The following is a 14,543-nucleotide window of genomic DNA, read 5'->3' as shown; positions in this document are numbered from 1 at the left end:
TATATTTGACCTTGTAAATTATTGGGTCGAAACAACCAGCACCTCGGGTACGAAACGACTAGCACCTTGTGTACGAAACGGCCAGCAACTTGGGTACGAAACGACCAATTTCCACTAGGTACGAAACGACTTCGGTACGGAATGACCATGAGCCGGGTCTTCGCACCGGCTATTGCTTTATCACGACAAATAACCAGTCTATTAGTTAGCTCTTCCAATGGAGGTACGGAAGTACATGCGTTATTTGCAATGGCGGGAAAGAAATATCCTGATCTGGTAACACTTTTCATATTTTCAGAGCCACTTTAATCAGTTTTGCGTGTATGGTTAATGAAAATATTATTCATAACTGAAATGAGTCGTTGTAAGCATTCACAAATTTCCATGAACAGTTGTGGAGGTTATATACTAAATCGAGATTAAAAGTCGAGTTTTTCGAAAAGTATGTTTTCATCGGGTTTGACGAACTTCAGCACTTCTTTCAACCTTTGAAAAATGAACTCCATTCACATTGAACTTGTCATTTCATTAGAAAAATTAATTAGCTTAGCAGAGTAACATAAATATATGATATATTTCCTCGTATTCTATTTGGCATACCTAAAACAGACGACGCGATGCATGATGCAAAGAAGTTATGGAACTTGTTTTGACGCACTTCACATCTTCCTGTTCTGTTGTATTGACGGTCCGCAAATATATATATATATATATATATATATATATATATATATATATATATATATATATATATATCGCAGAACAGCATTATTATAACATAAAACCAACAAGGTTATAATGAAACTTCACAAAAATATAATTTTGCATTCTGAAAGATTTATTGTTATAAACTTTTGTTCTGGAATATATTTCTTTTCAAAAGCTAGAAGAATCACATTAGGAAAAGTCTTCAAAGTACAGTAGTCCCCCTCTTGAACGGCCCCCCTGACCAGCGGCCACCCGCTCCTTACGGCCAGAATCCGTTGGCACCGACGAGTTCGTGTTCAAAAGTACCCCTCGCGAAAGGCCACCCGGCTAACGCGACCAGCGGCCAGCATATTAGTGCAAAATCATAAAATTTACCCCTCACAAGCGGCCGCATTTTATTTCAATATGTATCCAGAACCAGTATTGTATTCATAACGTGTGTTAAGTAATCCGATTTCTGTTTCCCGATGTCAGGTTTTCGTTACTGAAAGAAGTGTTGAGTAAAGTACATTTACCACTAAGGTTAATATTATATCATTTATGCCTCACGAGAAGCCAAATTTATTCCATAAAAACCGAGAAAGACTCAAATTTTAATCCATACAAAAGGGTACGTACATATAATCCAATTAGCCTTACTGCTGTGTTATCATAAGATGTCCGGTTTAGTCACTCTGATAATTGTTAAGAATACAATTATCGAACAGTAGTACCAGCTGAGAAGTGGCAGTATCGATGTACAATACCCAAGTCAGCAGGAAAATGGTTTAATAGCCTCTGTGGCTTCCCTTAGTAAGATGTTGAGCTTGTTCACTTTGGTAATCAGTGGCTATTACTACTGACAATAATTGTCAAAATGACGAATCCTAGCTGCCGCGAGGTCAAACTGCGTGATGTTAATGGTACCTATCGAAGCCATTTTGGCTTCTCTCACCTAGTTTCAAGAAATGTATAAAAACAATAGGGTACCAGACTGCGACTAACGAATCACGTGACAAGATCACTTCCTTTAAAAACACGGCAATTTGTTTAGATGCATACGAAATTGTTTTATCAGTATTGTAGTTGGCAACATGAATAACTTACTGCAAAAAGATCAATATGTCATCGAGGAAAATAAAAATTCTCAGTTTAGAGGAGAACGTGAAAGTAATTCAACTGACGGCGGTGGGGGAGAGTGTCGTCGAGGATTCTTGCAGAAAACTAACATCGGGAAGACTCAGATAAACAATATCGTGAAAGATAATGAAACAATTCTGCAGAAGTGGAAAGGTGAAATGGACGGAGAAAGGAAGATTGTTTGAGCCAGGAGACGTTTGTATCCTGATTTGAAAGACAAAAAGAAGCAAAAATTTTGTCAGTTGAACTGGGATATGACGACTTAACCGCAAGTAACGGATGGTTGCACATATTTCAAGTACGACACAATATCAAGTGTTCTGTCATTAGCGGCGAATCAGCTGATGTTAATAATGAAGTTGTCGAAGATTGGAACAAAAGACTAAACGATATATGCAGGGGATATGACAGCAAGGATATTTTTAATGTGATGAGACTGGTTTGTTTTTTAGACTGTTACCAACAAAGTGACGTGATGTGAACTGTAACATACTTATAAAGACAGTTTTAAAACTGTATCAATGGTTATTCATAGCATTCTTTTGCAAATGATGACAAAGTTTGTTTTACATTTATTTCACATCATGCGTGTGATTTTTTAATTAAAATATTAAATATTTAAAATTAAACGTACTTGTGACTTTTTCATATGTATTTACTATTCGCATTTGTCATCCCCCTCTAGAAAGGCCACCCGCATTATAAGGCCACTTCCCTGCTGCATTAGGGGTGGCCTTATAAGAGGGGGACTACTGTATTATAAGAAAATTGTTTACTTGTGAGCAGCATATATTAGAATTAGTTGATGAACTGTTATTTAAAAATTAACTGATAAATGGATATGCGGAACATCAGTCTCTTAAACGTACTGTTTTCGAACTTCAGTATTTGCATACAGTCTTCATAACTCACTACTGTAGAAGTGCAGATAATCGTGGACAAAAGCCATGAAGTGGGACTGTGTTAGGATTAAGGTTTTATTTTCAGTTCATTTTCATTTCTACTTGTAACCATTTTCACAAAACTGAATTATTATTTGATGTACATTAGTCCCCCTCTTATAAGGCCACCCCTATTGCAGTAGGGAAGTGGCTGTACAATGAGGGTGGCCTTTCTGGAGGGGGATGACAACTGTGAATAGTAAATACATATGAAGACAGTCACAAGTACATTTAATTCTAAAACATTTAATATTTTCATTTAAAAATCACATGCATGTTTTGAAATAAATGTAAAACAAACTGTTTCATCTTTTCAAAAGATTGTTATGAATAACCATTGATATAGTTTTAAAACTGTCTTTATAATTATGTTACAGATCACATCATCTATAACTTTGTTACAGTCTAAAAAAAAAAAAAAATACCAGTCTCGTCACAATTAAAACTATCCTTGCCATCATATCACCTGGATATATTGTTTAGTCTTTTGTTCCAATCTTCGACAACTTCATTATTAACGTCATCTGATTCTCCACTAAGGACAGAACACTTAATATTGTGTCGGACTTGAAATCTGTGCAACCATCCGTTACTTGTGGTAAAGTTGTCATATCCCATTTTAGCTGACAACATTGTTGCTTTTTCTTGGATCATTCGACCAATGAGTGGAATTTTCTTAGCACGCAAAGTGCAAAACCATTCAGAAACCATGTCATTCAAATCAGGATACAGAAATCTCTTTATTCAAACAATCTTCCTTTCTCCGTCCATTCCACCTTCCTTCTTCTGCAGAATTGTTTCCTTATCTTTCATGATATTGTTTATCTGAGTCTTTCCAACATCACAGTTTTCTGCAAGGATCCTTTTAAACTGAGAATTTTCTTTTCCTTGATGACATTTTGATCTTTTTGCGTTAAGTTATTCATGTTGCCAACTACAAGTCTGATAAAAAGAATTTTTTATGCATTTAAACAAATTGTCAGTGTTTTTAAAGGAAGTGATCTTATTGCATGATTTGTTAATCGCAGTCTGGTACCCTATTGTTTTTATACATTTCTTTACACTAAGTGAGAGAAGCCAAAACTGTACATCATGCAGATTTGACCTCATGGCCAGTAGGATTTGTAATCTTGACAATTATTGTCAGAAGTAATAGCCACTAATTATTACAGTGAATAAGTTCAACATCTTACTAAGGGAAGCCATAAAGGCTATCAAACCATTTTCCTGCTGACTTATGTGCTGTACATCTATACTGCCACTTCTCAGCTGTTACTACTGTTCAATAATTGTAATCTTAACAATTATCAGAGTGACTAAACCGGACATCTCATGATAACACAGCAGTAAGGCTAATCAGATTACATGTACTTACCCTTTTGTATGGATTAAAATTTGGGTCTTTCTCGCTTTATGGAATAAATGTGGCTTAACATGCAGCGTAAATGATGTAATATTAACCTTAGTTGTACATGTACTTTAGTCAACACTTCTTTCAGTAATTAAAACCTGACATCGTGAAACAGAAATCGAATTATTTGACACACGTTATGAATAAAATACTGGTTGTGGATACATATTAAAATAAAATGCAGCCGCTTGTCAGGGGTAAATTTTATATTATTGTACTAATATGCTGGTCATGTTAGCCAGGTGTCCTTTCATGAGGGGTGCTTTTGAACACAAACTCCTCTGTGCCAACGGATTCTGGCCATAAGGAGTGGGGGCCGTTCAAGAGGGGGACTACAGTGCTTGTCAATTCCTGACATTTTATTGACCCGTCAAATGTTATGACCAGCAAATATGTGGATAATTGTATTGAACACTAGGTTGTTCACATTATTTGTTGTAATTTCCAAGTGACAGCTAATAAAAGGAGAGTTGATTATGTACTCAGGTTTGAGCAGTTTCATGAAAGCTCGTCCTGATCTGATGAACTTTTCTAAGTTGAAACTTCTCGTAAAAGTCAAAAGGTATGTTTAACGTTATTACAGTCAAGATTTTTTTTAGAATTTGTGTTATTACTGTAGTAATTTAAAAAGAGCCATAAATGTCTAGATGAGTCTTTTAAATGAATATAGTTTTCATGGTGATTAAAATAACAGACAACAAGATTTGACCTGGATATGCATTTATTAAACCAAAACCAACTAATTATAAAAATAAAACTTTCACTTTTTTCATACGAGTGCCAAATAATTACATGGAAAAAATAATAAATATATTACATAATTTACTGATAGGATAAAGACCATGCTATAACTGTGCTTGGATTGTGTTGCTCTTTTGACCTGTGGAATGTTTCATCATCTACATACACGTCAGTTTCAGTGCTTTTTTTCATTAACCAGTGGCAGGTCATTAATGTATAGATGAAATAAAAATTGAGCCCAGATGCACATGATACGTGTTATAGGCACATGAACCGTTAGAACTTGGACTGCTTATTTGTACGCAATGGGTTCTGTCACTAACACAAGATTATGTATATCCAGAAAATGGTTTTTGAAATTGTAATAAACTTATTTCAAATAAGTATGATCAGCAAAGTCAAATACTATTTTAGATCTATGAAGATTGATCCTATTATGTTCCCTTATCAATGTCTTTGAGTCATTTTATTAGTTATCTTTATCAGTGCAATATGACATGAGTGGTTTGATCAAATACCTGACATTAGATGTAAGAGGTCATTTGTAAGAAAGTTCCAGTTTGTTTTGCAACATATTTCTCAGTAATTTTGGAAATGGTGGGTAGGACCAAAATGAGTCTGCAATTTTCTGGAAGAACTTTTTCATTGCCCTTATGCAATGGTATTATCCTTGCCCTCTTTAAGGTATATGGAATTTTATTACATTTAAGGCTTAAGTTTATAATGCATGCTGTTGACTTATGCATTATATTAGCACTTAGTTCTTATGTTTGGAGTCCACATACTAATTCATTAACCCCTGATATCTCGTTTACACATTGTAGCCTACTTCTAAGCTCTGTAGTGTCATGGTCATGTAAGATACACTAAAGTGGGTGCTATTATAGAAAGATAGACAAATGTAGCTCTACAATGATACCAAATAATCTGCACTTTCTAGTTGCACTACAAAATACAGAGGTGAAAACATAATTTTTATACCTGATTTTTTTTCGACCCAAAATTTGCCTGTGGTTGGAATCCAATTTTGTGTCCAGATTTTTGACATCAGATCTAAGGTAGACTTGTCTGGGCTGCAACAGGTGAACCTTTGTCAGATGTAGAATAAGATAAGCATTCAGAATAAAAAAAGTAATCTAGATATGAAAATGATGGGTCCATTAAACAAAAGAAAACCCCCAACTTTTACCCTTCTGCTCAAGCATGAGCAAAATAAGCGATGAAAAACAATATTTCTAATACAACTAGGCATTTTGTTAACCTGAAATCTGTTGGAAATTTATGTATGAGGATGCATTCAGAATTGGGCCCAATAAATGTGCTTCCTACGTGCGTTTCAGGTGAAAATGACAGAAACCTTCAGGGGTATGATTTTTTTAAAAATTGGTGCTGGTTCATATTTTTGTAATATCATTAGCACAATCACAGAAATGATTGTTTACATAGATGTTCAGTTGTCTTCGGTGTCTGAGGGGATTTTATTGCCATTTCTCATTTAATTTTTGAATCCTGGATGTTATTCAATTATATATTTCCAAAGAGTTCTAATGCCTTTGTTTTTGGTCTTTTGATTTTGCTAGGTTGTTTTGATTTCATGATAAGAGAAATTTCCCTTTGTGATACAGTATTGATCTTGCAAGCTCAGTTGATGTGCTAAGGATTGCTTTGATGAGAATAAAGGTATCAGCAGAATAATGAATTACACAATGACTAGATATATAATAATAATAATAATGAGGACTTTGTATTTGATGAGAATAAAGGTATCAGCAGAATTATGAATTACACAATGACTAGATATATAATGATAATAATAATGGGGACTTTGTATTTGATGAGAATATAGGTATCAGAAGAATAATGAATTACACAATGACTAGATATATAATAATAATAATAATAATAATAATAATAATGAGGACTTTGTATTTGATGAGAATAAAGGTATCAGCAGAATTATGAATTACACAATGACTAGATATATAATAATAATAATAATAATGAGGACTTTGTATTTGATGAGAATAAAGGTATCAGCAGAATTATGAATTACACAATGACTAGATATATAATAAAAATAATAATAATAATAATAATGAGGACTTTGTATTTGATGAGAATAAAGGTATCAGCAGAATGATGAATTACACAATGACTAGATATATAATAATAATAATAATGAGGACTTTGTATTTGATGAGAATAAAGGTATCAGCAGAATAATGAATTACACAATGACTAGATATATGATAATAATAATGAAGACTTTGTATTTGATGAGAATAAAGGTATCAGCAGAATAATGAATTACACAATGACTAGATATATAATAATAATAATAATAATAATAATAATGAGGACTTTGTATTTGATGAGAATAAAGGTATCAGCAGAATAATGAATTAGACAATGACTAGATATATAATGCCAGCCCCATACAAACTTACTTGATTTGTGAACATTTTGTTCTGTTTTTAACACATTAACCTCTAGAGGTTTTTGTCTTTTTCGCCTGAATTTTGAGTAGGAAACACATTTTGAAAGCTATTTCTGAATACATCCGAAAACACCAACTTCCAGGTGATCATCCAATAACCTACTGTCTAGTTGTTTTAGAAACATCGTTTTTCATTGGCTATTTGGCTTGCACATGAGCAGAAGAGTACAAATTGGATTTTTTTGTACATTTTTTGTGCTAAACGGAACCATTATTTTTGTTTCGAGACCACTCTTTATTCCAAATGCCCATCTTATCCTACTTTTTGCAAAGGTTTATCTGTCTGTTTGCAGTTTATACCAGTTTAGCTTAGATCTGAGACCAAAAAGTCTAAAATCCAGACACAAAATCGGATTCCGACCATGGGCAAATTTTGGTTAGAAAAAATGGGTCCAAAAATGATGTTTTTCCCTCTTTATTTTGTAGTTTAACTAGAAATTCCAGATTATTTGGTATCATTGTAGAGCTACATCTGTCTACCTTTCTATAATACCACCCACTTTAGTGTATCATGCATGACCATGATGCTACAGAGCTCAGCTACTACCTCCTGCCATGTTAACTCATCGCCATAGGTTAATGTGTTAATGGGGAATGTTCTCATACCTAGTTGGACCTAAATGAAAAAGTGAAAATGATTCCACTTAAAATCCAGCATGGCTGCTACAGCTGCCATCTTGAAAATCTTGCTGTTGCTACTTCTGAATGGATGGTTCAATTATTGCTACTCATCCTGAACTGAAAGTCATATTGACCTGTGGTTTTAATGAGAAAACTTCCTACATTGTCTGTTTGGTACTAAATGAAAATGGTACTGCTGGCACATTCATTATGGTTGCATCCTTAGAATCTTGTTACAACTCTTGAGAGTCATACCAACAGGGGGTTTTACTAAAAGACTTCTTGTGATGTCTTGTTTGTTCTAAATGAAAATGGTGCTGCTAAGACTTCAAATATGACCATCAAGGTGACCATCTTGTAAAACTAATTATTACTAGAATGAATGCTTATATCAACATGTGGTTTCCATAGAAGACTTTTTATGATGTCTGTAAATAAAAATGTTCCAATCTGCCTTCCAAAATGGATCAAAAATTGCCTAGCTGGAAAATCTTATCATTGCTTCTTCTAGATAGCTGATCCAATAAAAACACACATTCATCTCATGGTCCAGTTTTGTCATTGATGAAAATAGTGCATCCATTCTGGCTACCACATTGACCATCTTAACATTCTTGTTATCAATCCCACTCATAAAATGGATTGTCATAGCACTAAGGCAGACATCTTTAAAATCTTAACACAACTAAATGGAAGAAATGGTTTAATTTTCAATTCCTGATAATTCATTTGCCCAAAGTCAGAATTTATCCATATTTGCACAGAGGAAACCTATTAATCAGGGTTCCCACGCTACCAGGAAGTTGGAATAAAGTCTGGAGAAATGATAATTTTTGTCCCAACTGTGAAAAGTCCTTGAATTTTGCAAATATTGATGAAAGTCTGGGAAAAACCCAGGAATTTTCCTCCACAACATGATGCCCAAAACAGTTATGTAATTGAGTCATAACTGAACTGATTGCAAGTTAAATTTATCAAGTTCTAACCAGAATATTAGGAGGTTCCAGTATGGATCATTTGAGTGCTTGACATAAATATATTTGTTGAGACAATCCAAATGCTCAGTGGATTAGATTCGTCTAGTAAACTTTTTATTTCACAGACAGCTCGATATCCATGTTTTTTTTTGTTTTATGTAAGGTTTGAAAACCAGTCTAGCATTACAAGAATCCAACATGGTGGCATTAGCAGATGGGCTAGCAAACTTAAACGTGTTAAATCAAGCTATACCTGCATGAAAAATCTATAAAAAAAAATTATTTATTTTCTCCGAAATTGCTAGAGTATTAAAATTGCTGTGTCTTTAATCTGTTGAAAGACGATGAAACTAATGTGTTTATGAAATTTGAGCTGGTACTAGTGATTTCGATAGCATGTCACATGAGCACACAGAATCTCACAACCATCACGTTCAAATATTTTAGAAAAAAATATTAAATGAAAGTCTTACACTGGTCATAAAAAAAATACAAAAACAAAAGAACACATAATTCTGTATATTTATTCCAAGACTAACTTCAGAGTTTTGTTGTATCATGTGACTACCATGTTGACATGTGCTGTCAGGCACGGAGCATATGAAGTGTGGAACCAGACTACTCTGCTTGATGACTCAGACTGGCCAAGTTTCTTGTAGTTCTCAAAATAAATATGTTGAGAATTATATGTTCTTTATGGTTTTTACAGTAGGTATCAGACTTTCATTTAATATAATTGAAATTTTGTACAGCACAGTAGAAAGGAATTTGTTGTTGATCACGTGACTATTGGACTTCCAGTGTCGTTGTTTGAGATTTGTGAAGTCATGTGACTATTAATGCAAATGGCGAGTACCGGGTCAGGTTTCGTCTATCTGTCAGCAGATAAAAGGCATAATGATTACAATACTTAACATTTTTGAGAAAATAAATAATTTTCCTATTGATTTCATGCAGGTACACTGTATAAGTCGATATAACCTAGTTTAAATTTGCTAGGCCTGCTGGCGGATTCCATATTTTTGATATGTAATTGCTCTGAACCCACACTCCATCCAAAATGTCCAAATGTGAAAAATGGGAATTGGAACCAAATTTTAAAAAAAATTAGAATCTCTGAGCTGAACTTTGGTGTGAAACTATTACACAGTGACATGTAGCTTGAAGCATTGGGTTTTATATCTTAAATGGAACGTATGAAAAATTGGAAATTGTCGTCCCTTTTATTATATATTAGGAAACTAGAAGAACCCATGTATCAATACAGGTTTGGGGACTGGTTTATTGAACTACAAGAAAACAAGTTGATTTTACAGAAAACTCAGTCCTTGTTTATACCACAATACCAGGTATATATATTTTTGAAGGTCTTTAGTCAAAATTTAAATCAACCCTTCTGTAAATGTCTTTAAATGATGGAGATTTTAACCAAATTGTCTTAAGGAGTTTAGGTGTGTTGAAAAATCTTGTTATTTTTCTATTACAAGATAGGATACTAATACTTTGCATTTATTTTTTTTTTTTTTTCATACTGTAATAGGAAATGTTTACTTTGTATAACGTGCACACATATTGCTCTAGAAATCTTTTGAATTAAAGGTTCGAAAGGAAACAAAATAGTTCACGCTCATTCTGTTGTTTCCATGTAGCAACATAATGCTGGTCAGCAAAGTAAAGTTAGAATTTGTATTTTGTAACTTTGAATTGGCTTTAAATGCCAATTTCTGGGAATATAGTCAAATTGTTTTGTGTGACTCATTTTGTGGTTTTCTGCATGATCATCTTTTCTGACATATATGTTATATGTTTTGGAGTCTTGAAAAAGAAACATATTCAGATAAGGAAAATGCATGTTTTACAATCCAAAATGTTCTTTAATTCCACTCGGTAATGGTCATTTGTTAACCTTGAAAAAATTAATTTCATCTTGGAAAAGACCTAGAAATTTATATTTATATAAGTGTGGGAACCATGATTAATGTACATGGGTCTACAGGTTACTTATGTTTCAACAAAATACTTTTGATGGGGTTACTGTGTCCTACAAATATGATCTCACTGTCTCTGTGTCTTTTTGTAATAAAAATATTATAAAAATTCCAATTCTTGAAGAATAATCAAATTGATGATAAATTTAATTAACTGCATTCATATAAAAATTTGTGTGTACGGTAATATCTGGGGGCAATAATACCTCCTGGCATGGAAGTACTTAAACCAGGATGTGGATGGCCATCCATGTCTTGATCTCACCTACTTTCCCTCAGTGACCACAAGTTGATAATTGATGGCAAGTAGGTGAATTCAGGACAGTAATTGCCATTCATGTCCTCTGATATATAAAATACTGTTGATCCATTCATCTATCTGTTATACATATTTTATTTCCTTGTTTCAGCGTTACCTATTCATGAGAGGTTTGATAGCCCATGAGAGATGGCAAAGAACTCGTCATTATCTGAAATCTGCTGCAGAGTGCACCTCAAAAGCCATTGTATCATTAGAGTTATCTCCCTCCTCCATCAAATCTGTGAAGCAGGCAGAAAAACTGGAGTCGGTGAGTAAATATAAAAGCAGGAAACAAATCCTAAGGCTGGCAGCTGAAGATGTACTGTGTTCAACATGATTCTTGCACTGTGTGCATACAAAATTATAATTTGGGTAAATTTCAGGAGACTTAACCTCATCAAAATAAGCGCACACCAACAATGTTATTAAACAGTGCTCCATCACGTTAATATATGTAAGATTTAGCTTCTTTGTCTATGTTGGGTACTCAACACTCTGGACATTCAGTCCCAAGGTAAATCAGTTGCAAAAATGATTTTAAGACTGATTTATTACACAAAATTAAATGGTAACAATACACCATGTATAGTGGTATATTCTGAGAAAATCATGATTTTCAAAGTACATTTTAGAGAGAATAACATGATATTCAAGGCAGATCCTAGCAGCAGCCTCATTTCCATTGGCATGCATTGGCTTGTGTGTGAGTAGAAGTGGCTTTTTTATGCAAGTATTTTACCAGATATGAAGAACAAAGTATTTTAAATCTCTTGCATTACCTTGAACAGACATGATTTTTTTCTCATTTTAAAGTGGAATTCCACTTTTCTCGTATCAGTTGTTGTTGTTGTTGGGTTTAACGCCATTTTTCAGCACACGATAGGCCATATATGGCGGCCAGTATTAATGGTGGAGGAAGAAACCGGGAAAACCCCGGAAAGAACCACCGACCCACGAGAAGCTACTGGCATGCTTTCTCACATATCTACATTGGCTGAATCTGAGTCTCGAACCGGCGCAGACAGAGGTGAGATGGCAGTGATCCGTAACGGCAAACGCTTTAGACCACTCTGCCACTCGGGGCCCCTTCTCGTATCAGAAGAACTTCCTAATATCACACATTTCATTACATCTCATTTCATTAAAAATCCAGCTTAGTGTGCTTTTATAATTAACAATAAAATCTAGTTTATATATGTGGAAAAAAAGGTATTTGTGCCTTCATATGAGAACATTTTACATTTCAAGATTTTGTTTTATACAAATTTCCACTTTTGAGAAAACTTTTTAAAAAGCCCCTAATTTGAGGAATTATAAAGTAAACTTTCTGTTGTGTGACTTTAGAATTCCTCATGATGAAACCATTGATTTTTGGGGTAATGTGCAGCTGTGGCCTGCATGTAAGTCATATAGCAATGATATTCTCAGTGAGTCCTAAGCATCCAGCTGTGGCCTGCATGTAAGTCATATAGCAATGATATTCTCAGTGAGTCCTAAGCATCCAGCTGTGGCCTGCATGTAAGTCATATAGCAATGATATTCTTTGTGAGTCCTAAGCATCCAGCTGTGGCCTGCATGTAAGTCATATAGCAATGATATTCTTTGTGAGTCCTAAGCATCCAGCTGTGGCCTGCATGTAAGTCATATAGCAATGATATTCTTTGTGAGTCCTAAGCATCCAGCTGTGGCCTGCATGTAAGTCATATAGCAATGATATTCTTTGTGAGTCCTAAGCATCCAGCTGTGGCCTGCATGTAAGTCATATAGCAATGATATTCTTTGTGAGTCCTAAGCATCCAGCTGTGGCCTGCATGTAAATCATATAGCAATGATATTCTCAGTGAGTCCTAAGCATCCAGCTGTGGCCTGCATGTAAGTCATATAGCAGTGATATTCTCAGTGAGTCCTAAGCATCCAGCTGTGGCCTGCATGTAAGTCATATAGCAATGATATTCTCTAAGTCATATAGCAATGATATTCTCTGTAAGTCATATAGCACTGATATTCTCTGTAAGTCATATAGCAATGATATTCTCAATGAGTCCTAAGCATCCAGCTGTGGCCTGCATGTAAGTCATATAGCAATGATATTCTCAGTGAGTCCTAAGCATCCAGCTGTGGCCTGCATGTAAGTCATATAGCAATGATATTCTTTGTGACTCCTAAGCATCCAGCTGTGGCCTGCATGTAAGTCATATAGCAATGATATTCTTTGTGAGTCCTAAGCATCCAGCTGTGGCCTGCATGTAAGTCATATAGCAATGATATTCTTTGTGAGTCCTAAGCATCCAGCTGTGGCCTGCATGTAAGTCATATAGCAATGATATTCTTTGTGAGTCCTAAGCATCCAGCTGTGGCCTGCATGTAAGTCATATAGCAATGATATTCTTTGTGAGTCCTAAGCATCCAGCTGTGGCCTGCATGTAAGTCATATAGCAATGATATTCTCAGTGAGTCCTAAGCATCCAGCTGGGATTATGTTTTTGTTCTATATATGTAATTAATAATTGGAGACTGGAGTTTCAACCTTGGACTTGGGATTCGTTCCAGGAAAAGTGAAAGCAATGCAATAATAGCAAATAAGTATTACCTTATAAAAATTATTCTTTAAAATAAGCAACAGAAACATGTAAAATAACTTGACAGTAGTTCCAGAGTTGAACATCTTCTAAAGAAAACATTGAATTAATTGTTTAGATATTGTCAGCCTCTCTAAAAGGTTGTAATTCTAAGATTATTTACAAGCTTCACATGCCACTCCAATGGCATAATGGTTAGAGTGTCCGCCTCAGAAGCGGGAGGTCGTGGGTTTGAACCCCGGCCAAGTCATACCAAAAACTTACAAAAATGGTACAAACAGATGCCTTGCTAGGCACTCAGCATTAAGAGTTTAGTGTTAGGACTGGTCAGTCTGATAAAGTGATTTGGTGGGACATCATACTACATGTCTGCGGCATGATGCCCCAGTGCTCGACATCACGATAAACTGCCACACAGCAGACATCGTAGCGATATGACTGAAAAATTGTTAAAGCTACGTTAAAAATCCTAAACACATCCACCCACATACAAGCTTCACTAATTGGTACAACCATAATGTTATCAACTATTCATATTTAGAGGAAAATAAAACTTTAAACAATTTGTCTTTATATATGTTTAAATTAAAATTAGCCTCCCCCAAACTACATTTTCATGGAAAAAAAGACCATAACATTCCTTTCTGGTTGACTTTTGTA

At 34.7% G+C, this 14,543-nt stretch overlaps 1 protein-coding gene across 1 annotated transcript in view; it reads left to right on the top strand.

The window, feature by feature from the left end:
• Positions 1–220: 220 nt before the first annotated feature.
• LOC149795333 (uncharacterized) overlaps positions 221–14,543 on the top strand; it is a 56,992-nt gene continuing 42,669 nt past the window's right edge. The window contains exons 1-2 of the mRNA XM_089965102.1: positions 221–276; positions 11,414–11,572. Of these exons, the coding sequence (XP_089821228.1) occupies positions 250–276; positions 11,414–11,572 (186 nt within the window). The 5' untranslated portion in view covers positions 221–249. The remainder of the gene's footprint in view (positions 277–11,413; positions 11,573–14,543) is intronic.

Source organism: Sinohyriopsis cumingii, chromosome 7 (assembly GCF_028554795.1).
Source record: "Sinohyriopsis cumingii isolate HCF-2022 chromosome 7, ASM2855479v2, whole genome shotgun sequence".
NCBI classification, from domain to species: Eukaryota; Metazoa; Mollusca; class Bivalvia; order Unionida; family Unionidae; genus Sinohyriopsis; species Sinohyriopsis cumingii.
The sequence above is the reverse complement of the archived record's forward strand: the minus strand, read 5'-3'. Positions and strand labels throughout refer to the sequence as shown.